Below are 25478 nucleotides of genomic sequence, written 5' to 3'. Positions count from 1 at the left end.
TAAAAAAATTATAAAATCAAATTCGCGTCAGATAAAACCCAAACAAAAGAAATTAATCTATACGTTGTAAGAAAAGCTATGGGAACTGTCCTCAATGCGACTGTGTAACAGGCCGACAAAAAAGAACAAAAAGGTGCGAAGTTCAAAAATACGTTTCTAGTTTTGAAAAGAATTATTTTCAAGGTGATTAATATCATCAAATATTAACTGAAATCACTAAAATGTTCAATTATATCTCCATGGGAAGCAATTGAGACCTGTCATTATCCATTGAACGTCATGCGACTACAAAAAGTACAAATACCGGCAAGTTGAAAATATTCAATTACGCTTTGAGCCGCGAAAATGGCAGTGATGCCGTTAAAACATGAACTTACCGCAAAGATCATTAAGAGCGTTTATTTGCGCAGAAATAATCCTTTAAAATGTACAAATATCAAAATCTCAATCATTGAAATATGAAATCTCGTACTGACAGTAGTAACAATGCCGAGAAACAAATATTTGAATCTAAAACCGTTATAGAGAATAAATAATAGCTTACTGTACACGGGTTGTGACCTGTCTTTACATAGACTAATCTACAAATCTACCGAAAAACGATTTAGAAAAATGGCGAAACTCAAAAATCCAAATGATTTTGAAAACAAATTTTTTCGAGTTTTAAGATTTCAACAAAAAAGATGGACTACCTAACAACCGAGAAAATAATATTTGAATAAACAAGAGTGGTTGAGATATCTTATTTGTGTGATTGAGTTACATGGTGACAAAAGTGAATGCAAAAAGGAGACTGTTGAAAAAAATACTTTAAAGGTTATTTTGAATGTCATTGCTCTTAACTGAGATCTTTAAATAGGTTGAGTTATATGTCCTGGCGAAGCAATTGAGACCTATCTTTATCAGGTACATGACGTACAAACAAGTCCACTCAAGACCGAAAATAAAAAAGTCCACTAAATATTGCGAGAAACTCTTAGTATCAAAACCAAGAAACCATTAGTCAAATATATAACATCTCAGACAACAATTCGTCACTCGTGGGAAGTGGGTTTACGGTTGTTTTTACTGAGTCTACGCCAGAAGTTGAGAGAAATAAGGTAAATTAGTTGAGAAATAAGATAAAATAGAGAAATAAGATAAAGTTCAAAAATTTCGCCGACATTTTCTAATTTTAGATTTTTTACCGTTAATATCCATGATTAGATCAAGATCAGCGCTGATATTGCTGGACGGCCAGGAAAACAGTCAATTGTTCAAGTGGTTGCGGAATAGTTCAATTATTAAACAAAATTTTTCAATAAATCAAAAATACAATACATTTTAAATAATTATCGAGTCTGAATTTGTGAAAAACTGGAATTTTTAGTTCCACGAGACTCCTTAGGTCAGTGTGAGTACAACTAGCTCTCTTTTTGAGGTTGCGAAGTATGTGCTCGGTGTTTTTAGGTGTCTACTTCCAGAAAATTTCAAGAAAGTGGGCTAAAAAAGCGTATTTGGTAGTTTTTGACGTAAAATGTTAATTTTCAAGAAATTTAGCTTAAATTCTAGCCAAAAAACCTAGGATCGAACAATTCAGCAACCCTCCTCTTTCGTTAAAGAATAAAATTGATAACACTACCGTTAACAGTTTTAACCTATTTTAACAAAATTGACGAAAATTTGGTCAAAAATACGGAAAATTCCAATAAAAACAACGGATTATCGTCTACTATTCTCAAACCTTTAAACATCGATTAGTCCCTGTAAAATACTAAAATCAAATTCTTGTTATTTCCGTATTCTACTTAGGACGGGCTTTCTAATGATACCACTCACAACTCTCTGCGATGATTATATCGATCGGCCAAAATTGACTGAACAAAAAAAAAACATTTGAGTTTATAGTTCCTCCCCCCCCCCTCCACGCACTAAAGTGGCTCCGGAACAATAAGGTGCTATATAACAGCATATAGGTTGTAAGTGGGGTGTAGAAAACAAGGGGGAACAATAGTAGCTCCGAAAAGTGTTAATTTTAAATTTAAAATATTTTCTACATTAAGTACATGGAGGTTTGTGCGAGTCTTTCATTTATGTGTGTAGAAAGGACCAAGGAGCCTCAAGTTCTTCATTAATTGGTTGCTATGTTTGAATTAGGATGAAGAACTCTTGTCCTGAGATGAATCTCCGGTAATTTTATTTCTTTACTTTCTCTACAATATTCGTGCATCATGCAGCTATGATTAAGAGCTCATTTATCGGCCAGTGAACAATAAATTAACGCACGTGCATTTTCAAATTTTGTGCGTATAATTTACTAGTGCAGTGTACGGCGTGAAAAATAAGCCACACACATATTTTTAGTACTATAGGTGCACGTTTTTGATCATCCTCTGTTTAAACATAGCTGAATTTATACCCTAATAGTCGATTGTTTGACCCAAAAATACATTAAAATCGAGTGCGATATCCCGATTTGTATTATTTGTTGTGTACGCTCCATGTTACTATCAAAACTCATGGCGCATTCCGAGTAGTGACAGAAGAATAACAGCAGGAGTGATCGATCAAACAGGCGTCTGATTACAATCATAAGGAATAAGTAAGGTGTAATTACTTGAAGTGGTGGTGTGGCGATGAGTGGCCGCAGCAGTGGGAGAGGAGGAGGGGGCACTGCCTCTCAGCTGGAAAGTCTGCAAGAGGAGAGTGGAGAGAGTGACCAATCAACAGGTATTTATAGGAAACAAAAGTCTGGCGATTAAATGTAACGGACATAAACAACACGTAAATTGTTTAGAATTGGCTTAGAATTGCACGCATGGTTTATTGGCTTAGAATTGGTTTAGAATTAAATGGTTTAGAATTGCACGCGTTTGATATCTGTAGTGGAAATTGGGGGCCATGAAACTTTCCAAGTGTAGAGAAACGATAGTTTAGTAGGTTAGCAATTTTTTTTGTCTGCGTTACGCAATCACCAAAAACATTTCTCAAAATAAAAAAACCAAAGTTTTTAGTAGAGAAATGTTTTTGGTGATTACGTAACGCAGACAAAAAAATTGCTAACCCACTAAACTATCGTTTCTCTACACTTGGAAAGTTTCATGGCCCCCAATTTCCACTACAGATATCAAACGCGTGCAATTCTAAACAACAAAAACTAACTTTCACTTTGCAACGGAAAAAGACTGTAATGATGCAATTAAAGCACTGGGAAGAAATAAAGCAATGGGACCATACACATTCCAGCATGGGCTATTAAAGACTCAAGTTCTGTAATTGTTCCTCATCTAAATTTTATGGTGAACTATTGCATCAGAATATCTTGCTTTCCCAATGAACTTAAACAAGCACATGTTATTCCACTGTACAAGAAAGATGACCCTGAAGAACATGATAACTATCGCTCAATCTCCATCACCCCGTTCCTTTCTAAGATTATTGAAACCATCTCGAGGAATCAAATTTGTCAGTACCTTCACGACAACAACTTACTAAGTAAAAATCGGATCTATTCTGTTTTGCCCCCCAGCTTCGTAGGCTTATATTTTTTACGCCCCCCAAGCGCACGTGCTAAATTCTTATATAGTAAAGTGCTATATAACAACATATAATTTGTTACTGGGGGGGCGTAAAAAACACGGCGGGGGGCGAAACAGAATAGATCCTAAAAATCAATATGGTTTTTGGAGAAAGTACTCAACAATCGATTCCCTATTATTTTTCACAGGACTCGCCAAAAGCAAAACTGACATAAGCAATATGTCACAGCCGCTTTCCTTGATCTTTCAAAGGCTTTTGATTCAATCAGTTACAAAATTTTGAATATCAGGTTGGACAACTTAGGCTTTGATGAAAGCTCAAAAAATCTAAAAAGAAGTTTCCGTACAAACTGTCGCCAATCTGTTATCCTAAAAGACTGCTTATCAGATGAAATAACGCTTCGTAGAGGTGTACCACAAGGAACAGTACTTGGCCCGCTTTTATTTAATCTGTATATTAATGATATGGCAACACGAGTTGACAAAGAAACTAAGCTTAGACAATATGCTGACGATACTGTTATTTAAACTTTTGGTACATCCATTGACGACAGCAAGGCCAAGTTGGAACAAAACGCCAACAATCTAAATCAATATTTTAATGAACAGCAACTGGCAGTAAACACCTCAAAAACTGAATTCATGATATTGATATTTGGCAAGTGCAGCAGGATAATCTTTAACGAAGAGGTCATTATAAATTCAATTCCAATAGACGAGAAACCTGAAGTAAAATTTTTAGGATTTCATATAGACAGCAATTCAACATTTCAAGGGGAGGTTAAACATATCCAACGTAAAATGGCCTAAGGGATAAAAAACAATTTACGTTCTTAGAAAATCTGTGTCCTACAAAAACTATTGAGACTCGCCTTAAATGCACTGGTATTAAGTCATTTCCACTACTAAGCAGTTGTAATTAACGCAATTGAACAGAATTTAATAGTTTTCTTGGACAAACAGTTAAACTGGGCGTTAAGACCAACATATTTTAGACAAAAATTTGAATCTGTTCAAGATATTAAACGCAATCGGAACCTACTCCCCATTAAGCAATTTTTGTGAAGAAAAGATAACATTTTTCGGAAAAAACAGTTACGACCCGCTTTGACACCACCAACTGGATGTCCATTAGTCACTTAGAATCTTCATGAGTCTAGCAGGACAAAGAAATTGTTCTGGAACCTGAAATTTGTTTCCAGCAAAATGCACCATTCCTTTTTAAGATTGGCAATACTAGATTGGAATGTACTACCCAGTGAAATTAAAATCAAACAAGACGGAAAACTCCCCAAGCTGCTTTGAGTCTTCTGCTCAGTTTTTAACTTAATCCCTTGTTTGTGGAAGGTTACTTATTCAACATGGCGTGACTTTAAATTTGAAAATATGAACTAGACTTACTGTTGTTGGGTAGACGTTGGGATGCCACAAAAATGCAATTGACATATATTATCTGTTATAATTCTAAAGTAATCTAATTTTTAGATGTTTACACTGCCGGTCTAACATCAGTTTTATACTCCTTGACATGGTTCGGAGTTCAGTGTTAGTAGTATATAGATGAGCGGAGCTGCCCGGGGGGGGGGTGGTGACCCACATGTTTTAAGATAAGCTATAGCGATTTCAAATCATTTTGGTCACCGTTCAATTATCACAGTAATGTATAAAGATAGGTAATAGATTTTACATGTATTAAGATTTGATTTTTGATAGTATTGTATAAAAATGGGTAATAGGTTTTACATGTATTAACATTAGAGTTATGGGAACAACGTATAAAGATAGGTAATAGATTTTACCTGAATTAAGATCTGATTTTTGACAGTAATTTATAAAGATAGGTTTTAGATTTTACACGCATTAAGATTGCAAATAAGACAACATCGCATTAAGATTGGTAATAGGTCTTATGTATAAGATTTCTCATTAAATTTTTCATCACAAAATAACAAAAAAAAGATTAACAGATAGCAAATTGGAAAATGAAGCTGTGTTATATTTTTAATTGCTCTTGAACGCAGTTCATAGCTATTATTGTAAACTTGTGTGTCTTTTTTATGCAAGTCTTTCACTTGACATTTGCGCTTTTCTTCTAGAACATTCTTTGACTGCTAAAGTGAATTTTTCACGCTTTCGTTCTTCATTTTTGAGTGATCGCTAGTGCTCCAAAGTTGCTAATATAAAAGCGGTTGGAGCATGGCAAAATTAAGTGACTCGTAGCCAAGTTGGAAGTGAGTTTGGTCATGGAGCGAGTGGTCAGTGGTTCGAGTCTCGGTGGGGTCAAAGTTTTTTGCACCCATAAAGAAAAATTTGGTCTAGACTAAAGAACATCAATTAAAGTGCCTCGCATGTCGTTCATGAGCAATTCTTCCGACATTTGTCGGTTTATGTTTTTCTTTCAAGATGAGTCATCTTTTTATGCTAATGTTTTAAGTTACTTGGTAGCAAACAGTGGTCAATAAGACTAAGTGTAAGGCCGAAAATTCTACAGTGCTAATACACTTTCAAATATTCTGATTAGCACCTGTGTTGAGAATAAGCTTATTCTAAATAAAGAGGTTTCTATAAAATGACTATCGATCAAACTCATGATTGTAATTAATAGTTCCTAAATCACATATTTATTATGAATGATGTCACAGCAAACTATAGCTATTTTCAGAGACTGTACAAGTAAAAAGGATTATCTCAAAGAACTGATAAAAACGAAACAAAACAATCAACTCAACTCTGGGTTAACTGGAAGAAAAATGGATCAAAATAGACCTCTGTTGAACTAATAACATTTTATTGGTCTCCTTATATGGATGTCTACATTGATACACACAAAAAGTTCTTATTGATAGCTACGATGAAAGTTATTCAGTCAGAAGTGCTAGAACAAAAGGGACTTTAGGAATTTCCAGGTGTTTCTTTATTTCAGAAGAGTGCTTGATTTTTTCATCCAGGGTTGTCTCAGATCTGGTCAACACCTTGCGAAATAAGTCAGAAAACTTTTACATGCTCAGCTTGAACTTTAAAAACCCGGTTCGGGTTTCCCATCAAGAATGATTACTTTAAACAGTGGACTCATCAATTTGAAAAAACTTTATTATAATCACATCACATGTTCACAAGCGGACAATTGATTTAAATGTATAAAATGAATGAATCAGAAAAGAATCAGAAAATTTAGATTATCAAAGGTGTCGTATGAATTCCATCTGCATCCACAATTCGTTTTGGATAGAAAAACGAGAGTCCTTTTTTTGTTTGCTCATAGGTTAGAATTTGGTGATTTATAGTTCTGAATCCTCTGTTAGTCGAGGCTATATTCACTGCATCGTCCAGGACTCGTCTGTATTTCTGTAAAGGTCCATCACTGTTTTCTTCCAGAACACTCTTGTTAAGTCCTTTGCTGCTGAACTTAGTTTTGTTCGTTACTGAATTATAGCAACAGTACGTTTTGCTACATAAACATAGCATTTCAGTACATCGGATTTCCTCTTTGAATAATCCAGGCTCACGCTTGTCATGTTTTATATGCTTATCGCAACAAGTTCTTGGGAAAAAATTACTTGTACTATTAGCATGAAAAAAATCTGTGCAGTCATTACTTCTCATCTCATTCCAAATACTCCTCATTTCTGGTTTAATGCATTCATAGAGATTTTCATTGGCCAGTGCCAGATACAGAGGTCAAGCTCCTCAAATTTCTGAACATCACAGAACTTGTCAAAGAAATTGTAGTAGAGCTCCAGCATTCTCAGTTTTGCATACTGTAAGATAAAAAATCCAACAATTATTGGTTCACGATGCTCAACAGTGCTTTTTGCAAGCTCAACCTCATATATATCTGTCGAAACGTTGTTCAATCTTCTAAAAAGACGATTATTAATAGCTTTATGCGTCTTTTCATTGTTAAGATAAAGAGTTTCTGTGTGTCGACTTCGATCCATAATCTGATAACCATACGAGCTGTTCCCAAGTAATTTCATAGTTTCAGCAACAACGCTAGAGTCTGGATTTTCATCACCTTCTCGTCTTGCATCAACAACAGGTTGTACAAAACCGTTGAAACATTTGCGGGATATACTCAAGGAATTTGTGGATTTTGGTACAGCGGAGACCCAGCTTCAAATAGAACTTTAATAATGGTGTTATGACTATTCCATTCTTTAATTTGTAACTCGAAATCAACATTCGTTGTGGTTTTAACAATAAGGAGTTTCTTTCAGCATAATCCAGCATGAATTTACCTATATTCTCTCTTCCAACATCACAGTTTTTGAAAATTGGAGGAAAGTTTGCAAATCGTTCACGAAGCTCTTCAGGAACTTCTAAATCACACTGTACATATCCGAATAATTTATCTTCCTGTATCCGCATCAACAGCGTCTCACTGCTCAAAGGTATTTTGTAGGGGAAATTTTTTCTAACGTGGTTCTTCAACATGGAGTTCTTCTGAACATGATCCCACCATTCACATTCTCTCATCTCTATAACTTTGTATCCTTTCTTTTCTAGGTAAAGCTTTCGTAACTTATCAGACTCACGCTTCCGGATACCATTCTTAAATTCGTCCTTATCAAGACTTGGTTGAGTTTCTCTACAGGGACAGAAATGGTAGTAGCATCCAAGGGCTTCAAAAATTGTTTGGCAGTGACTACAAAAGCCATCCACAGTAAAAGAATCAATTTTTTTCTGTTTTCCAGTTGTATAGAAGCTCTCAATAGTACATTCGGGTCTCTTTGCTTGATAGAAAGACATTACCATGTTCTCAAACTTCCTGATTTTGTTTTGACGAGCTTTGAACTTTTGAAGATCGCTATCAAACTCCCATCTAGTGTAGAGTCCAGTTGGCATCGCTTGGCACATGGAGAAGGGGTACAATTGGCTAGCATCTATTCCAAGTATTACTTTACAGACATTATTTGACCTCCGGATGAATGTTTTGTCTACAACAGCTTTCCTCGTAAACACTATTGATGGACCACCAGTCATTTCACTTCGTATTTTCTCATGCAAGTCTTTGTCAGCTTCGATGAAAGGGTAAAACTTTCTATCAGTTGAATTATGAAGACAGATATTTGCCAAATTGGGTAGTGTACACCCAAGCTTTAACATATCAATTTTCTGATCGTGATAAAATTTCATCATTTTCTTCATTGCTTGCAAAGTTGGTACAACATCTTTGTTGTTATACCAACGAAGGAAATCTCGAAAAGTTTTCATTTTCTCCACCTTCCACAACTCTTCTAGGAGAGCATAGTTTTCTATTCCAGTTCTAGGCTTTTCTTTCAGTCCCATTTCCCGGAGAACTACCGACTCTTCTTTTCCAGATTTAATCAACTTTTCGAACTGAGCGAAATCTTTTTCCAGTGGATTTAGGTTTTTCAGTTTGCTGAAGAAGGAATCGTAATGTGGAAGATGGCTACAGTCAAGTTTCGATGGCGAATCAAACCATTCATATGGGAAATATCCTTTTGTCTCTTCGGATTGATATGCTTTCAGAAAGGAGTCCAGGGTTGTTGCTCAACCGAGAAAATTTACTATATCGAGAAATTGAATATCCCCAAATTTGAAAGAAATAAATTGATTTGCCTTCTTGATTACCGTAGGTGTAACAGCTTTGTCGTTGAGGAGATGAGGAATGAGATAGCTTTTGATTAAATTCAGATCATACTTTCCACTGTTGAATCCAAAAACTGGTAGAGTGTCAACATAATTATTGAAATGACACTGGAGATCAAGGAGCTGCTTTTGTTGGTATCGTAAGAAATTTTTAGAAGCATTTCTATCTTCTGTTTCACTACTGATAATTGATTGAGTTTCGGAAATAATTTGCAGTCTGCAGGAAACATCATTCAACCTGGTTTTGATCTCTGATTCCACCTCCAAGAACTTGGATCTCACATCCACCTTGTTTTTTGCTGCTAGTATTTCCAGTTGAGCTACAAAGGATATGATGAGACGATTAGGATCGTTTTCGCATATGAAAACTGGTTGGTCCAACAAATTTGAAGAGATTGATACCGATACAGGTACATGAGTACCAATCCATGATGTTGTCGCTGTGTTATTGATATCCACTGAATGAACACATATTGCTTCGAAGTCGAAGACGGCTAAATTTTTGAAGAGAGTATCATCTTCTGGATAAGCTATTGAGAAGTTGTCCAGCTTCTCAAACAATGTTTCTCGCAAAGAATAAACACCTCGCGGATAGAATTTTTTCACTCGTTCTTCACAAGTTTTCAAGTGACGATTGAAGTTTCCGGAATGGTTGAAAAAGACATCACAGCTGGGACAACGAAACTTCTTGAAGAATTTGTTGATATCATTAACATAACAAATATGGTTGTTATACCGAAGCAATTTGATGTTTTTATCATATCTTTCAACGCTTCGTCGAACAAGTTCACCAATAATTTCACCATCTTCAATGTCAAAATCATAGACGAAAATATTTTGTTTTATCAGTACTTCAATTATAGGAATTTGATCAAAGGAAACACCTGCAAAATGTTCGGGGTCGCAACCACTTGCAGTAACAAAATTGTGAAATATTTTAGTTGCATTTGGTTCAACATCTATTGATCCGAATAAATGAATTGCAATTGCACGGAATAAACACAAATTATCGTTATACGGTTCATCGTGTCCGTTTGAAACGAGACAATTAACCTCAGGGTTCCTTAACAATGGTTCTGGTAGTGGAGTATCAGTGCAACCCCTAGGTATATTTGTAAGAAGCGCTGCAAAAACGGTAACATTTGTGATTACTGTGAACCGCCATTTTGAGTTTTGACGTTCTTTTGTACATGTTTCAATCAAGTCAAGTTTCTCGATTTTGTTCTGAAGGTTTAATAAGTCGTTTCTATTGCTTAGAAGAAAAGCTTGATCCAGGAGTAAGTTATTTTCATGCGGATAATAATATCGGTAATCGTTTGTCTCTACATTTCGCAAAATAAACCCCAAAGCTAGGTTAACTTTTGCAGCACATTTCAATTTTGTGAAAACTTCATCGATTTTTTCATTGATCTTTTTGTTGTCCAAATCTGATAAACTGAAGTTGAAAACTTCTTGTCTACCATGCTCAGCATGCATATCGTCAAGTAAATGTTGACAGTCTGCCAGTTCTTCGTTCAATGACTCGCTATCGTTATCAACTTTCTCCATAATCTGACGAACACGGTTTGTGCTTGAGGACCCAATTTTTGTGCTGGCTTGATGTGCCGTTTTGCGATGCAGTTGAAGTGAGTAGAAACTTGGGAACTGTTTCTGATAGACAACACACTTGTTCAGTGTATTACGAACTTTTGCTCCGTGAGCCTTTGCAATATGGTATGACAATTCTGCAGCATTTTTTGTCGCAAAATTACAATTCCTTTTCTTACAGTAAAGCGTCCCCATCATACATGTCTTTCTGTGGCGAGCAATATGAGCCTTTACAACAGATTTTCCACAATTTCCACAGTTGACGGGTAGGTTTCGATCTTTTGCAGGCATTTTGTAATAATTGGGTACGTTTAACTATGGAATGAACAAATAGATGTTTTATTTTTATCGAAAAGTATTGACAACTGAGTCTTAGAATATGAATAAACAAATGTCTCTCAAGTTCTGCAGAAAATCAAAGTGTATTCATGAATACATGCGAGCAATAAAGTTGAAATATTTTTTTATGTTACTAAAAATAGATTTTAATTCGAGTCGTCAACCAATCACAGCAAAATTTGCAAAACTTCGGGAAATTGCGACAGCCTTTATTCATGTACAGAACATCAACAACCCTGATTTGTTTTCTTAAAGTCTAGACAAAATTTATTCGGTTTGTTTACTTAATGTCTCGGTTTGTTTACTTAATGTCTAGACAGAATTTGTTTACAAGCAATAAAAATAACAACAATGTAAAGAATTTTCGTATTCGAACGACCTTGAAATTTTGTTTACATCATGTTATCAACTCAAACCCAATAATTCATAGAGGTAATTCACTGTTTACTAACTCAGTTTAGTCTCTTACTATGGTTGAAGCTATGTACAAAAACAGTCCTGAATACTTCAAAAACGATTCAGATACACTATTTGCGACACAGAACCAAAACCTCAGGATTCTGCAATAGAAAATTATGCGTACGGTTATCATTCATCTTCGACTGTTATCGATGGTTGTTTGTTTGGTTCCAATCATTGGCATCTCATTTTTGAAGATACAGGTCCCAAAGATAAAATTGTTTTTTCTTCGTATGCTCCTGCGACGATACCTTGCCTTGTGATTTTAAAATCCTTATTTAGCCTACGGAGAAAAATTTTGTTGCTCATGGTGCTATTGTCTCTCGCTTACATGTTGCTGTCGAGTACTTGTCAAAATGTAATCATGTTTCAACCAAGAAAACTAAAAAACAACTTCCTCTGCCTAACCTTGTGAAAAGACTCTCAACCATTACTACTACCACTTCTAACAAACGTGCTTCTACTATCCCCGATGTGACTGTAAAACGTTTTTGTCAACTATTGCTCGGTGAACATTCTTCTTCTCTCTATCAGATTATGGATATAATTTTAAGTGGGCAGGGAAGTTTTGTACGTGAGACTTCAGACTATTTGAAAAACTTTCAGCTCTGTAAAAATTCTACTGTCTAAAATAGTACTGTGATAGAACAATTAATTCAATTTCACTCCATATGTTTTTAAAATGCCAACAATTGCAATTCATTTACATCAGGTACAAATGGAAACTTACTGCTATAGAAATAATGAGCAATATAGATGCAAAATAAACCACACAGTTGCGAGTCTGCTGATTGCAGGGGAGACTGAATATCTCTTCTGTGCTCCATAATATCCATCATCATATGTAAATCAGTACATTGCTGTAAGTGGGAGAAAATGTCTTTATAGGCAGTCAGAGGTAGTGCTAACGGATCTGCAAAGTATAGTACGGGGTATGCGTAGCGTTTCGCAAGCATCACCCAATGTGAACCAATAGAATCGGCTCGCGATGCATTCACAATTATAAAACTGTTAACTGGTAAATTTAAGGGATAATTGTCAGCCGCATAAACACCTCGAAATTTAAATTTGAGATGTTTGCACTTTTGAACATGAAAATAAATTTGGTCTTCATCCATTAGTAAGCATTCATAGGTAGAACATTTTTTGATACGTTTCTTGCAGAGTCAATGTACACAGTAGACGATTTTTCTCCCAGGAAAAAAATTTCAATGTTGTTTGGCAAACCAGTATCAAATTTCAGTTCAACCGATAATGAAGAGTTTGTTAGTTCGGGATGAATAAAATCGTGCGTCGCCTCTTGCGTGCTAATAGTCAAAGACCATTATAAAGTGATGCGCAAAATCACTTAGTGGTATTCCATGACCGTTTTCAACATAAGCTAATGCACTCATTGAATTGTAATACAGGCGCTTGTTATCATTTGTTAACATTGGGGTGCCAGCTGTTGCGAACCCGTTTCGATAGACCGTAATTTCACTCAAATCAAACTTTTGATAGTGGTAGGGATTGATATTGTTAGTTCCAATGAATGCATTGCTCCTGCACAATGCAACAATCAGCCGCCTTATTGGTTCTTTTGTGAAAATATCTTCAAGTTTCCAACTGCGTTGACCTGCTGTTGCGAGGAATGTTTTTGTTATTACTTCATTGTAGCGATACATTGCCGGTGTTTTTAGGAGTGTTTTTTCAATGGCTCCAACAACATTGTCTGACACTGTCATCTTTCTAACAAATAAGTTTGCTTCATCGATTTTAACTTTGTAATTTTTTGCCGCTGTCTCACTAATGGTAACAAAATCATCTTGCGACCTGCGGAAAGAAAGTCTTAAGGTAACACCACTTACTAAATGTCTTTCACAGGAAAAGAAATCAACAGCGAGCTTTCCATATAAAGTAATTTGTTCCGATTCTCTCACAGCTACCTGCCTTGCATCCCCTGAAGCTGCAGCTATACCAGCGGGGTTCGGCTCATACTCGTAACCTTGACACTTTAACCAAGTTTCCTTTGCATCGGTTCCATGTGAAAATTCTGTTTCAATAAAACTTTTTTGAGCATAGTGTCCATTAGCTGAGGAAATTTTTATTCCATTTGCAGAAACCGTACAGTCGGCAAACAGTGAATGAAGAACATTGTTGACAAAATATGCAGCATCGGTTGCGGTTGCATCGCCGGCGGTATATCGCAAATCAGTTCCATCAGCATTTTGTATTCGACATTTTACTTCCAAATAAATTTTCTGCAAATCTATGAAATTGTTGCGATCGCCTACAACTTCGAATTCGAGCGATGATCCAGAGGGAGAATAAAGTGGTCCAGTTTTTTGCTCAAATGATTGATCAAAGGTGACTAGCAAAGGTGGTTTTTCAAATAAATCCAAGGAACTGTGAGTGGCTTCGGAAGGTATTACAATATTAGTTCGCATTTTTGACTCGAGAGAAAAAATCCAGTCGACTTCTTCTTGGCTGTGGTTTTCGAGAAATGATTTTTTTAGTGGAACGTTTTTTGTAGGTTCGAGGTTTTGCATATTCTTGTGTTCGACGTTTAATAACTTGCCGGCCTCGTGTTATGCGTGAATGGAGAGAACCACCAAATTGTTTTCGGGCTGTTTTTGCAACCGTGCTTTCCAACGCCTGCTTTGCCGACTTTCGTTTCGTTGCTACTTCAACCAACTCAGGTGCACCCTGCACTAAAAGCTCTCGGCCAATTCTTTTGGCAGCGGGCCATATAATTTTTCTTGCCAATGGTAAAGCAACTCTTCCAATACCTGCTGCGAGGGCTCCAAAGCCACTTCCTCTTTGACGATAATGACCGGAGAAATGTGGCATTGACTGTGATGCTTGGTTGCTGTAGTAAGCTTCCATTTCACTTGATTTTTTGAAACTTTAGGCCTACTATCACTTTTCCTGTACCATTAAATGAAATAAGTTTTCCGGCTTCGTTCCTCAACTCCACTTTAATGTTCTGAATATTAAAAAGCCCTTACTAGAAAGTATGGGCTTGTAATCCAGAATTGTAAATGTCTTGTGATGAATGGGGGTAACAGTGTTTATGCTGCCGTTTCTTAAACGCCTTTCGGTCTCAATGATTTTAATTACAGGAGCTCTCACGTCTCCAATAATTCGATATTCTATAACGTCTACGTAGACAAATAATAATTGTGAGCCACAGGTTATATCAACTGGAAAATCACTTTGGTGTCTATTGAGAGTTTTGTGTGATTTATATCCAATATGAATTTATCCATCATGCGAGTTGTCTTTTATACCCTTGAAGCCGAGAATACTTGGAACTTCTTCGTTTTGAAATGAAAAACCCTCATTCGCTTCGAATTGTAAAACCAGTTTATGAGTAATTTTGTCAAATGTAAAATCAAATTGTTTAAACTGAGCAATTCGCCTGAGTTCATCCATTAGTTGATCCAAGCTACTGTAAATGCCTTTGCAAATTTTTCTGAGGTGTCCACTGCGATTATTTGAGGCGTCGAGTTCCACTCCCGAGTTTTTATAAACGACTAACCCGTTCGAATTAACTTTGTTGATGTTTGATGGGAAGGATATTGAAGATAAAGCTACTTGCCATTCTCCATCCAAAATAAGTGGTTGAGATAACTGGTTACGGAATTTTGCCATTGTTTTTTCCCCAAAAACTTCCATTGATGCGTTGGATATTAGATCGATTGTGAATTCTTTGGCGGGATTCATTTTATTCGTCGGCAGTAACTAACACGTTTACTTGGACTAATTCCGGTTCATAAAATTTACCTTCAATTATAACGTTGTTTGCATCTATAAGATTGTACGTTGGTGGACACACGGTAGCAATTTTGAATATTGTAAAAACCTCGTCTGTATAATTTTGTTTATAACCTTTTCTGAATTTTTCGTCGTGCTTTGCAATTCTAACAAGGTCTCCTTTTTCGTATTTTGGTTTGTACTTTGTTGTGTTGATTGCTAATGATATTAAAATTGGTTCATGTTTTTTGAAAACTTTATTAGGTGCTAAATGGGTTACCCGGTTAACACGACTGTTTATAGTATTTACAAACTGGGGTAAATCTTCAATATATGTCCAAGTCCACTTTTCTTCCAAATATTTGTAAATGATGTTTCCAAGCGATCGAATGTTCTTCTCTGCAAATATCGACTTGGTTTCGCTTTCTGTTGTATATAAATGAATTCCTTTCTTTTCACAAAATTTTTTGAAATCTGCTTTGAACTCTGATCCCTTGTCTGTCCATACTTTTTCTGGTTGTTTCTTCTTGATCATTTTTTTGAACGCTTCAACGGCATCTTTTGCATATAAAGCTTTCATTGGTTGAACTCGTAAGTAACGTGATAAAACATCCACAGCCACTAACAAATATTTTACACCGTTGTTGTGTTGGGCAACTTTATCCATATACGCAACATCGACAGACCAGATTTCATTTATTCTATATGCAACAGCTTTCAGTCGGGGAAAACTTTTCCTGAATTGACTGTATTTTGTGTACGGGGCTTTTGACTGAAGATAGCGAACAATTTTGCCTCTGGTGAAACCGCTAGCCTCCTTCAAGTTAGCAATGCTACCAAATGCAGCACTGCCTTTAGTGTACAATTTGTCTAACTGTTTAACTTGATAGGAAGTAATTCTCCCAGGGGCTGGTTGGTTTGATTTCTTTTTCTGCCTCTTCAAAGTTTCTCTGGTCTCTGTCAGAAGCTTTTGTTTTCTTTCGCTGGGATTTTGAAGCAAATTCTTTGTCCGACTCATATTCCAAAAACTGCAGTCTCTCTTCAGATGATAAATTTAGAAACTTTTTGGCGTATGTGTTACAAGTCAAATGCGACCCAATATCGAGATGAGTTAATACGCTGAATTGTTCGAAAGATAGTTTGCAAGTGGTTTGCTGTAAATTGTAAAGAAATGTAGCAGCAAGAACTTCTGTATTTGTACCATTAATAAGCAATCTCTTTGATGAGTCCAAGGACACAGAATCTGATTCCTCTATTATGTCCAGTATTGTATTCGCTCTTTCAAACTTTATCCCCTTCAAGATTCTAATATCATTCAGCACTCCTTTTTTGATAGTCGATGTGTTGTCTGTCGTAAATGATTTCGCCAAAGACTCGTTTATTGTACTTCTATCATCCACTGAAGCGTCAGTTTGTTGTTCTGTATCCTGTTGCGAGGCAGAAGGAGCTGATGGTGACTTGTTTCTCTGGAGAAGCGATATCTTCTTGGCTGGATTGTGAATATTTTTGTTGCTGAGTAATTGAGAGACATGAGGTTGTTCTCTTGTATACATCTGTTTAGGTATTAACACAAACTCTTCAGTATGCATTTTGTTCTATATATTCAATGCAGGGTAATGCTATGAGTTGAATGAGATTGTTGCCCGAGGGAGATTGAATTATTTTTAACCGTTCAGTTTTCCCTACTTTCCTGTTTGAAAGTTGACGCAGAGTTTTTTCAAATTTTTTTAGTTCTTTTTTATTGACTGGAACAACTCCAGAGAGTACGTTCATCACACAGTCACTCAGAAACCAAATGAAGTCGCCGTCTTTAAGTAACTCGGATTCAATGTTGGAGTTCTTGTTTGTGCTATTTGCCCATTGCTTGAGCATAAGCAAATGTTTCTTTTTCATTCGTAATTGGTGTAACAACGGCTTCCTCCGAAGGAATGTAAAAAATTGAAGGATTAGGTCCAATAATATGTGAGGCAAATCGTAAACCCTGACTGGTTTTGGGATCGAGATCAATAATAAAATGTCCAAAGGGCTCCGCAGTTGCTAGTTTGTATGCTTCTTTTATCAGTTGGAGACAATTCAACTGTTTTCCAAGATATTCAATTTGTTGAATGTCACGAAGCGACTTGAATAACATTATGTGTGTTGTATTCAGATCAATGGTTCTGGACCATTTGCTTTGATGGAACAAATTATGCTTGATGTATATAACAGGTAATTTGCGATGACGTCCTGAGGCAGCTATTTTTACAAATTCTTTATCGTTGAAGATTTCTTCACATGAATCATCATAGATAAGCAGACAATGCGATAGATTTTTTGTTATATCAAAGCCTGAGTATTTTAGAAACTCAATCCCTGGTATAGCTTGTTGGATATCTTTGAAAAGTGGTTGGAACTCTTTGTAAAAATAATAAATTTTCTCAAAACGTGGATAAAAGTCGAACCTTTTAGCAATCGAAACAAGAGTTCTGTTTTACCACAACCACTTGGTCCTACAATTGACATGAATACCCTGTCATGTGTAAGAATAATTTTGTTCATAGTTTGGGATTAGGTAAAATCTAACCAACTAAACTCGATAAGAGAGCAATCCAGATTGATTTCTCTTCACAGCTTTCTGATAATAGAAAGAGCATAGAGAAGCAAAGAATGATCATTAAGACAATGATACTAACTTGAACAAAAAATATTACTTCGGACCTTGGCACTGTTGAATTTGAACAACAACGCCATGGGGGCCTCTCTTTGTTGTTTACATCAAAGACTAAATTACTGATACCGGCGTCAGCCTCATCTCTTTGATTCATTGGAGAAAAATAATTAATTGAAAAGTGAATTGAAACAAGAATGATACAAAATGTTAAATTTTTGAATTATTCTCTGGGCAACTGTTTCATGTACCAGAACTCAAACAAATTGAAACCTTTAATATGACTTTTTATCTCTAGTTTATAACAAACGGTTGATGAGTCATGTTCCTCGAACGATGGTTGACTGAAGACTTTTTCAACTTCGGGGTGCTCCAAGACATATAATCGCAACTCATTCGGCATCTCATTAAGTGATAGCTCACGTTCTGGTGGTGTTTTTTTCAATCTAAATTGAGGAACTTTTTTGTCCGCCCATTGCTTCCAACGTGGGATTCGTCGCTCTTTGGGGGACTGCATAGGCTTCTGGTTTGTTTTGTTCATAGCCATAATTGAACTGATTCCGATGTTCTCGAGCCCTCTGTTTATTTTTTACGTACATTTGGAAGTGATAGAAAATATCTATCACGGGCAGGAAAGCCCTAAAGCTGTCCAGCTCGTCGGGAGAAAGAGTAATGGTTGCAAAATAACGTTTTGCTGCTGCGCTACAAAGCGAGTTGTAACGCAGTTGTTGTGCTGTGTTTGGTTTATTGTTGAGATATCTCGCTCGGTTCTGTTGATCACTTGAAAAATTATTCTGTATTGGTGGAGAGGGATCCTGAACTCTGTTGAATATTACAATCGGTTGATCGTCAAGTGGAGTCAAGCAAGTGAATATCTTCAAGTTGTCTGACAGATAAGTTGTTAAAGTTGCCGTGTCTTCTCTGTACATCACTTTGTGTCCACTGTTAGAATGTTCTTGCTTTACGTTCCGCGCAGTGATTTGATAATTGATCGTTTGTTAAACGAAAGTTTGAATGAAGATAACAGTAGGGAACTTGTTCTTCTGATATTATCTCTGAGATTCGGGGACAATTTAGATCCTCCAGATTATAAACAGTTTTTTGTAAAAGCTTACTGAGGAGCTCACACTTTTCAATGCCTTTGGCTAAAAAGTTTTTCCGTGTGAATCAGAAACTGAAACTCAGACAGATTGTTTTCAAATCACAGTAAGGTATATCACCTTCTTCCCAATCAAGACCGTGTAGGTTATTGGTCAGCCAAATAACAGTTTGTCTATCGTGTGCGGGTAAATCAGCGAATTTAAGCGGCGGTTTGAAAAATATTGTATCGTTGTAACTCGAACACAAACTGAGTTCTTTTATAATGAATCCAAGTGACTTGAGTTTGAAACCTTCGAGATCGAGGACAATTATATTTGTGGTTTTGCTGCCAAAATTTTCTAGCATTCCAATTCACGAAACAATTGTGAATGAAAAATTTTCACTGATAGAATGAATAATATTCCTGTCAGGTGTCCAAAAAGACAATTGTTTACTGGTGAGTAACGGAAAGCGTAAACATATCCAGGGCCTTTGTTTCGGCAATCTTTTATAAATCCAGCGGCGTCATGGAATGCAGCATGAAGTCGTAGCACTTTGCTCCGTTTCAATAAAGGATCTAGTCTTGAATTATCAATTCCAATGAAACCACGATAGGGTCTAAATTTAAGTGCTATTTCTCCGTCAACTTCTGGATCTAACAAAGAACAAGCAGCTACGAAATATAATTGTCGATAAGATATGTGTGTATAATTTATGTCACCTCTCAGTGATAAAACTTTCTCATGAATGAGCTTGATGTCTTTTGTTCCTATTGTGTTCATTATTTACTGTTTACTGAACGTGAGCGTTTAGAGATTTGTTTATAAATCTTTCAATTCTGATTGGTTGTCAACTTGAATAATAAATCAAGCACTGTGATTGGTCAGTTTATTTTGGAAAGTTTTGTGACCCTGAACGTGTTTGGGCATGATCCGATGACTCTCCAATTAATATATCAGTATTGATTTCATACATCTACTAACAGGTTAGTTGTTTTACTGTTGTTTTCACCAATTTGTATGCATTTACGGACATAAGTGATTATGACCATAATTGCGTACATACTTAGGTGAAAACTTGTTTTTCTTGTACAACTGGGTTTTTTATCATTGAGTATGTAATGTATGTATGTGTGTATGTATGTATGTGTATGTATGTATGTATGATTGTATTTATGTAAGTATGTATGAATGTTTGTATGAAATTATGTAAGTTTGTATATATGTATTTATATATGTACATACGAATGAATGACTGAATTAATGAATGTTTATGTTACATAAGTACCTATGCTTGTATAGGTGTTTTGTGAGTGTGTGTAGGTGTGTGAGTATGTATGTGTGCAAAGCAAGATAGCGCAGTGGTAGCGCGCTGGGCCCATAACCAGAGGTTGGTAGATCGAAACTATCTCTTGCTAAAAAGACAATTTTATGATGGGGATATGTATTGGAGAGAAAACAATTGAGAAAACAATTTTGGACCCAAGTTTTACAAGTGTCCACACCCCTTAGGGGAAAAATTTCAAATTGAAAAAAAAAATCGACTTTGAACACATTTTATCATTCACAAAACATGTTTCACAACAATTAACGTCTATTAGAGACAAAAAATTGAGAAAAAATTTTTGGACCCCATTTTTCAAAAATTTTACAAGTGTCGACACACCTTAGGGCAAAAATTTCAAAATTGAAAAAAACGACTTTGAACACTTTTTATCATTCACAAAACATGTTTCACAACATTTAACGTCTATTAGAGACAAAAAATTGAGAAAAAATTTTTGGACCCCATTTTTCAAAAATTTTCAAGTGTCGACACACCTTAGGGCAAAAATTTCAAAATTGAAAAAAAAACGACTTTGAACACTTTTTATCATTCACAAAACATGTTTCACAACATTTGACGTCTATTAGAGACAAAAAATCGAGAAAAAATATTTGGACCCCATTTTTCAAAAAATTTTACAAGTGTTGACACCCCTTAGGGGAAAATTTTCAAAATTGAAAAAATCGACTTTGAACACTTTTTATCATTCACAAAACATGTTTCACAACATTTAACGTCTATTAGAGACAAAAAATTGAGAAAAAATTTTTGGACCCCATTTTTCAAAAAATTTTACAAGTGTTGACACCCCTTAGGGGAAAAATTTCAAAATTGAAAAAATCGACTTTGAACACTTTATCATTCACAAAACATGTTTCACAACATTTGACGGCTATTAGAGACAAAAAAACGCAAAAAAATTTATGGGCCCCATTTTTCAAAAAATTTTACAAGTTATTGTCCCCCTATGGGACAAAAATTTCAATTTTCGAAAAAGGTGTTTCCGACTACTTTTTTTACTCACAGAACATGTTTCAAACTAGTTAACATCTGTTAGAGACAAAAACAACAAACTGAACATATTACAACCAACCGAAAAGTGAAACACATTTTTTTCAGAAAAAAAATAGGAGCTGACCAGAACCACAACGGTGGGGGACTCTATGTATTAAGATAGGGAATGCAGAAATTGTCCCCCTAGGGGGGACACTTAGGGGGATGTTTACTGCGAATTTGCGGTAAATGTCCCCCTAAGTGTCCCCCCTAGGGGGACAATTTCTGCATTCCCTATCTTAATACATAGTGTCCCCCCCCGTTGAGGTTCTAGTCAGCTTTTTATACTACTAGTGTTCTTTTTTTAACGGAACCCCTCTTATGGAAATTGGAATAAGTTCCGTCGTTGCCAACCGCTGACTGGGCGCATACCCTCTGCAATGGAGCGTCAGCTAAATTCGGCCGTAGTGACCAGTTTTAATCTCTAAAAATTTCCAAATAAAGGGCGACAATCATCTTGCGCTGTCAAACATTTTTAAAAAAAGTGGGATTCCATTACATAAAAATTATGTGAACCGTCATGACATAAAACGTTATATATGACCACACTAGGATGTACATGTCAGCTAGTAAACGTATCAGCTAGTAGCTAATAAACTTTCTCATGAAATCAAGATTTGCATACTGCGACTCCTTCAACCGTGAATATATAATAGGAGCCACCATAATGGGGTTGTTTAAATAGGGCTGATCATTTGAATGCTTGTCCGGTTAAAGCCGATGGAGCTAACGCCCACCAATGCCACCATTACCAAAGAGCGATACGCAGAAAGATGTGTTCCATAAAATTGTCAATCTTAATAGCTTGTGAAAAACGAGTTCTTTTGCTTGTTTTCGCTTGCCTTTTTAATTGCCGAAGCAACGAATTTGTCGCAAATTATACCTAAAAACATTGAATTTAATTCGATTAGAGGGTTTTTTTATTCAATAGCAGCGAAGAAATAGCTCAGGCTGTTATCGATCTCATCGTTTTACAGTTCAAGAAATTGTATAGTTTTTGGAGCCCAAAAATCAAAAGATCTGTTGTCATATTGTGATTTTTCTTGTCTTGACTGAGTCACGCCAAAGCATCAAATCCAGTTAAAAGCGAGTAGGTTTAAGGAGTGCATTTCTAGGCCAATTTAGGCTAGCCTCCCCCGACTTAAACAGGTTTCAGTTGGTTAGAGCTCCCACTAGTCGTTCGAGAGCAATTCTTCCGATCTTAGTTGGTTATTTTTTGTGTTTGAACATGAAGTTTCTTTTGAATTGCAATTTAGGACTTGTTCTATGTTTTTGGTTTGAAATTTGTCATCTAGGTTTTTCTGCACCATATAGGAAACTTCCAACATGACAGGCAATTTTTTTCCCAATTGATGTCAATCACTTCAGCAGCTAAATTTCCGTCATTAATTGCTCTCAAACTATGTAGCAATTATAATTGTCCTGTTCTTTTCAGTGCAATTTTTCGCTTGACCAATTTTTTTGTTTGACCCTTAGTCCTATAAATCAGTATAAGCAGGTAATGCCCGGAGTGTATTAAGCTCTATTAGAGCCCTTCGGCTCACTAAAATCTAGGTAAGCGATTCATCGAAAGTCTTATGGCGACATAACTTCATGGTGTGAAGGGCAGTTAGTAGAGTTCGATCCTCGTCCTCCCCATTCACCGTCTCCCACTTCACGTCACCCTTCCGAACTACTTGCACATCATTGCACCCGTAGCCCAACGCGGCACAGCTTGAACCCAGCACGAATTTAAGAAGGGCTTCTTGATATTAAGGTAGCTATATCATTGACGATCAGAATTTTAATTTGTTTGCATTACTTGTCTTTTTTTACGCTGGATGGTTGGAGTGTTGGTTTTTGATAAGGGGCTCTGGCGTCTCTCTTGCGGAGGTTAGTAGTCAAACTGTTAGGTTTTAATTTCAGTAAAATTAGGCAATTTCATTCAGTGTTTTTTTAAAAAAAACTTTTTTGAGATGAGCGTAGTAGATCGTTGCACTGCATGTTTGGATGCTATACATGTAAAGGTTTCTTATTTTTATGAACTTTAATTCATAAAAATATGAATTTTTATGGATTAAAGTTCTATAAATTAGAATAGATGAATTAAGCGGTAAATATTTTTGTTTCCCGTTGCCACATCATCTAGCTTATTTTTACACCTTTAGAAAAAAAAATTTGATGTGCGTTGCTAGGTCCACCTTGATAGGATTCCAAAACCCGCATTGATGTAAAAACACGCATTAATTAGTCATTTTTGTAGGAGAGCGAAAGTTTTGATTACATGTGCAGACACTTATCCCTTTACTCCTTTTTGTGCTTTTTTTCTATTTCATTTTCATTCCTATAGTTAGATTAGCATCATTGTCATTATTCAATTAATATATAACTAATATTTTTTAAAGCTTCAGAATTTCTTTTAAAATTCGATCAAAGTTGTGACTGGCGTTTAAACTAGTATTACAGTTACATTGTTTTAGAACAACAGAGCGTCAAAGGATCCGATCTGGGCAAGACACTTAGGTACAACCAAACAGTTGGTGCACTCGGCAGTAACCCTCTGAGCAGTCCAAGTACCAGTCAAATCTCCAGTTCCAGAGCCAGACGTCGCAGAACTGAAATGAGCAAAACCACGAGCATCAGTGGAATCAAAGGAAGTCCGAGACAGGAAATTGAAGAAGAACTCGAAGAAGATTTAACGCCAGATAGAAAATTGTCACCCCTTAGCCAGACAAGAAAACCAGGCCGACAAGGTTCATTGTCTCCTTTTTCAGCGTCGCCGCCACTGCGGAAGAAAAGCGACGTTCCTAGTCCACCCAGTGGGACCACTCCTAGGAACCTCAAAAGTTCCCTTGTGTCACTAGATGACGCCGACTTCCTCAAAGATGCAAAGAGTCCAAGGTCCCCTTTGCTAAGGTTTACACTTAGAATTTTTTGTAGTTTGAGAAGTGAGGAACTTTAAATGCCCCCTGCTGGTTTTAAAACAGTTTCTGTGCTGTTGTCGAAATAGCAGCATAGTTTTTTTAGAATTTTCAATCGAATTCTTGTTCTCTCTATTTTTGAGCGGATCTCTTTATCGACCTTCCTTAAGAATATATCAATGAAATTAACTCAATATTAACTTTCTTAAGATATTGTGCAGATTTCTTTTCGATGCTTGCTATTTTATTTCATTAATTGTATTTATTTTTTCATTTAATGCACTAAAATTTTTTTTTGATGCTGAGCTTGTTAATGATAGGAAGAAAATTGAGATGGTATTTTCCAGATCCTCTGACAGCAGTCCACGCTCATCCAAATCCCCACAGGGTCGTTTATCCCCTCTGATTAGCCCAGAGTCATCAAACAGTCTTACCTCTCCCAAGGGAGGGGGCAGTCGATTCCTGAAGAAATCCCCGGCTGCTACTAAGGTGAACACAAAGAATGACGACGAAATTCCTGGTCGGGACAGCTCTCCTGTTTCAACTTTCAAGAAAAATAAGAAACAATTGAATGACGAAACGCCTCGATCCTCTTTATTTGATGACAATGATGAAGAAAAGGAAAAGAAAAAGAAAGAAAAGCTATCAGGTATGAATTGTGGGTTCTATTGGTTTAGGGTCATTCTTGAATAGGGAACAAGTTTTTTTTACTCAAAACCTTTTACTCAAAGTTTTGCCATTTACTCAAAAAAAAAATTTCGTTTACACCAACTAAATTTGAATTGTGCAGTTTAAGTAATTTAGGTTCTGTTTGGTTAGTAAAACTACTTTCAAAATGATACTAACTGTGCTAGCTACGTGTTCTTTCTTTAATTCGAAAAGATTTTTTCGATATCAAATCTTTTCCAGTTCTGCTGCATTTTGTGTAATATTTTAAAATGTATATTATAGGTGATGGGAGTTTCGCGGATTTATCATCTTCGAAGACTAAGGAGATGAAACAAGAGCAGAAAGAGTTTAAAGAAGGGTATTCTTGGCTAGCAGCGTCAGAGAGTCCAAGACCCAAGTCCCCCAGAACACCTAAGGGTGACAGAGATGAGTTTGAAATCAGCGGGAAGAAGGTGTTGAGGGACAGTGAAGAGGATTTCATCCAGGGGCTGTTCAGCTCATCGAAAAAGGATACGAGAGCCAAGGAAAAAGGTCAGCCAACAATGTTCTCAT

The 25478-nt window shown here is 36.2% G+C and overlaps 1 protein-coding gene across 2 annotated transcripts in view; it reads left to right on the top strand.

Annotated features, from left to right (window-relative positions):
- Positions 1-2142: 2142 nt before the first annotated feature.
- Positions 2143-25478, top strand: part of LOC142349580 (uncharacterized) — a 61508-nt gene continuing 38172 nt past the window's right edge. The window contains exons 1-4 of one of the 2 annotated variants that reach the window (XM_075401239.1): positions 2143-2709; positions 23817-24252; positions 24605-24906; positions 25209-25457. In XM_075401239.1, the coding sequence (XP_075257354.1) occupies positions 2616-2709; positions 23817-24252; positions 24605-24906; positions 25209-25457 (1081 nt within the window). In that variant the 5' untranslated portion in view covers positions 2143-2615. The remainder of the gene's footprint in view (positions 2710-23816; positions 24253-24604; positions 24907-25208; positions 25458-25478) is intronic. The other variant, XM_075401240.1, reaches the window with a different exon arrangement.

The sequence above is a fragment of the Convolutriloba macropyga genome, chromosome 11 (assembly GCF_964194025.1).
Source record: "Convolutriloba macropyga chromosome 11, txConMacr16.3, whole genome shotgun sequence".
NCBI lineage: Eukaryota > Metazoa > Xenacoelomorpha > Acoela > Convolutidae > Convolutriloba > Convolutriloba macropyga.
This window is presented reverse-complemented; position numbering and strand designations above follow the sequence as displayed.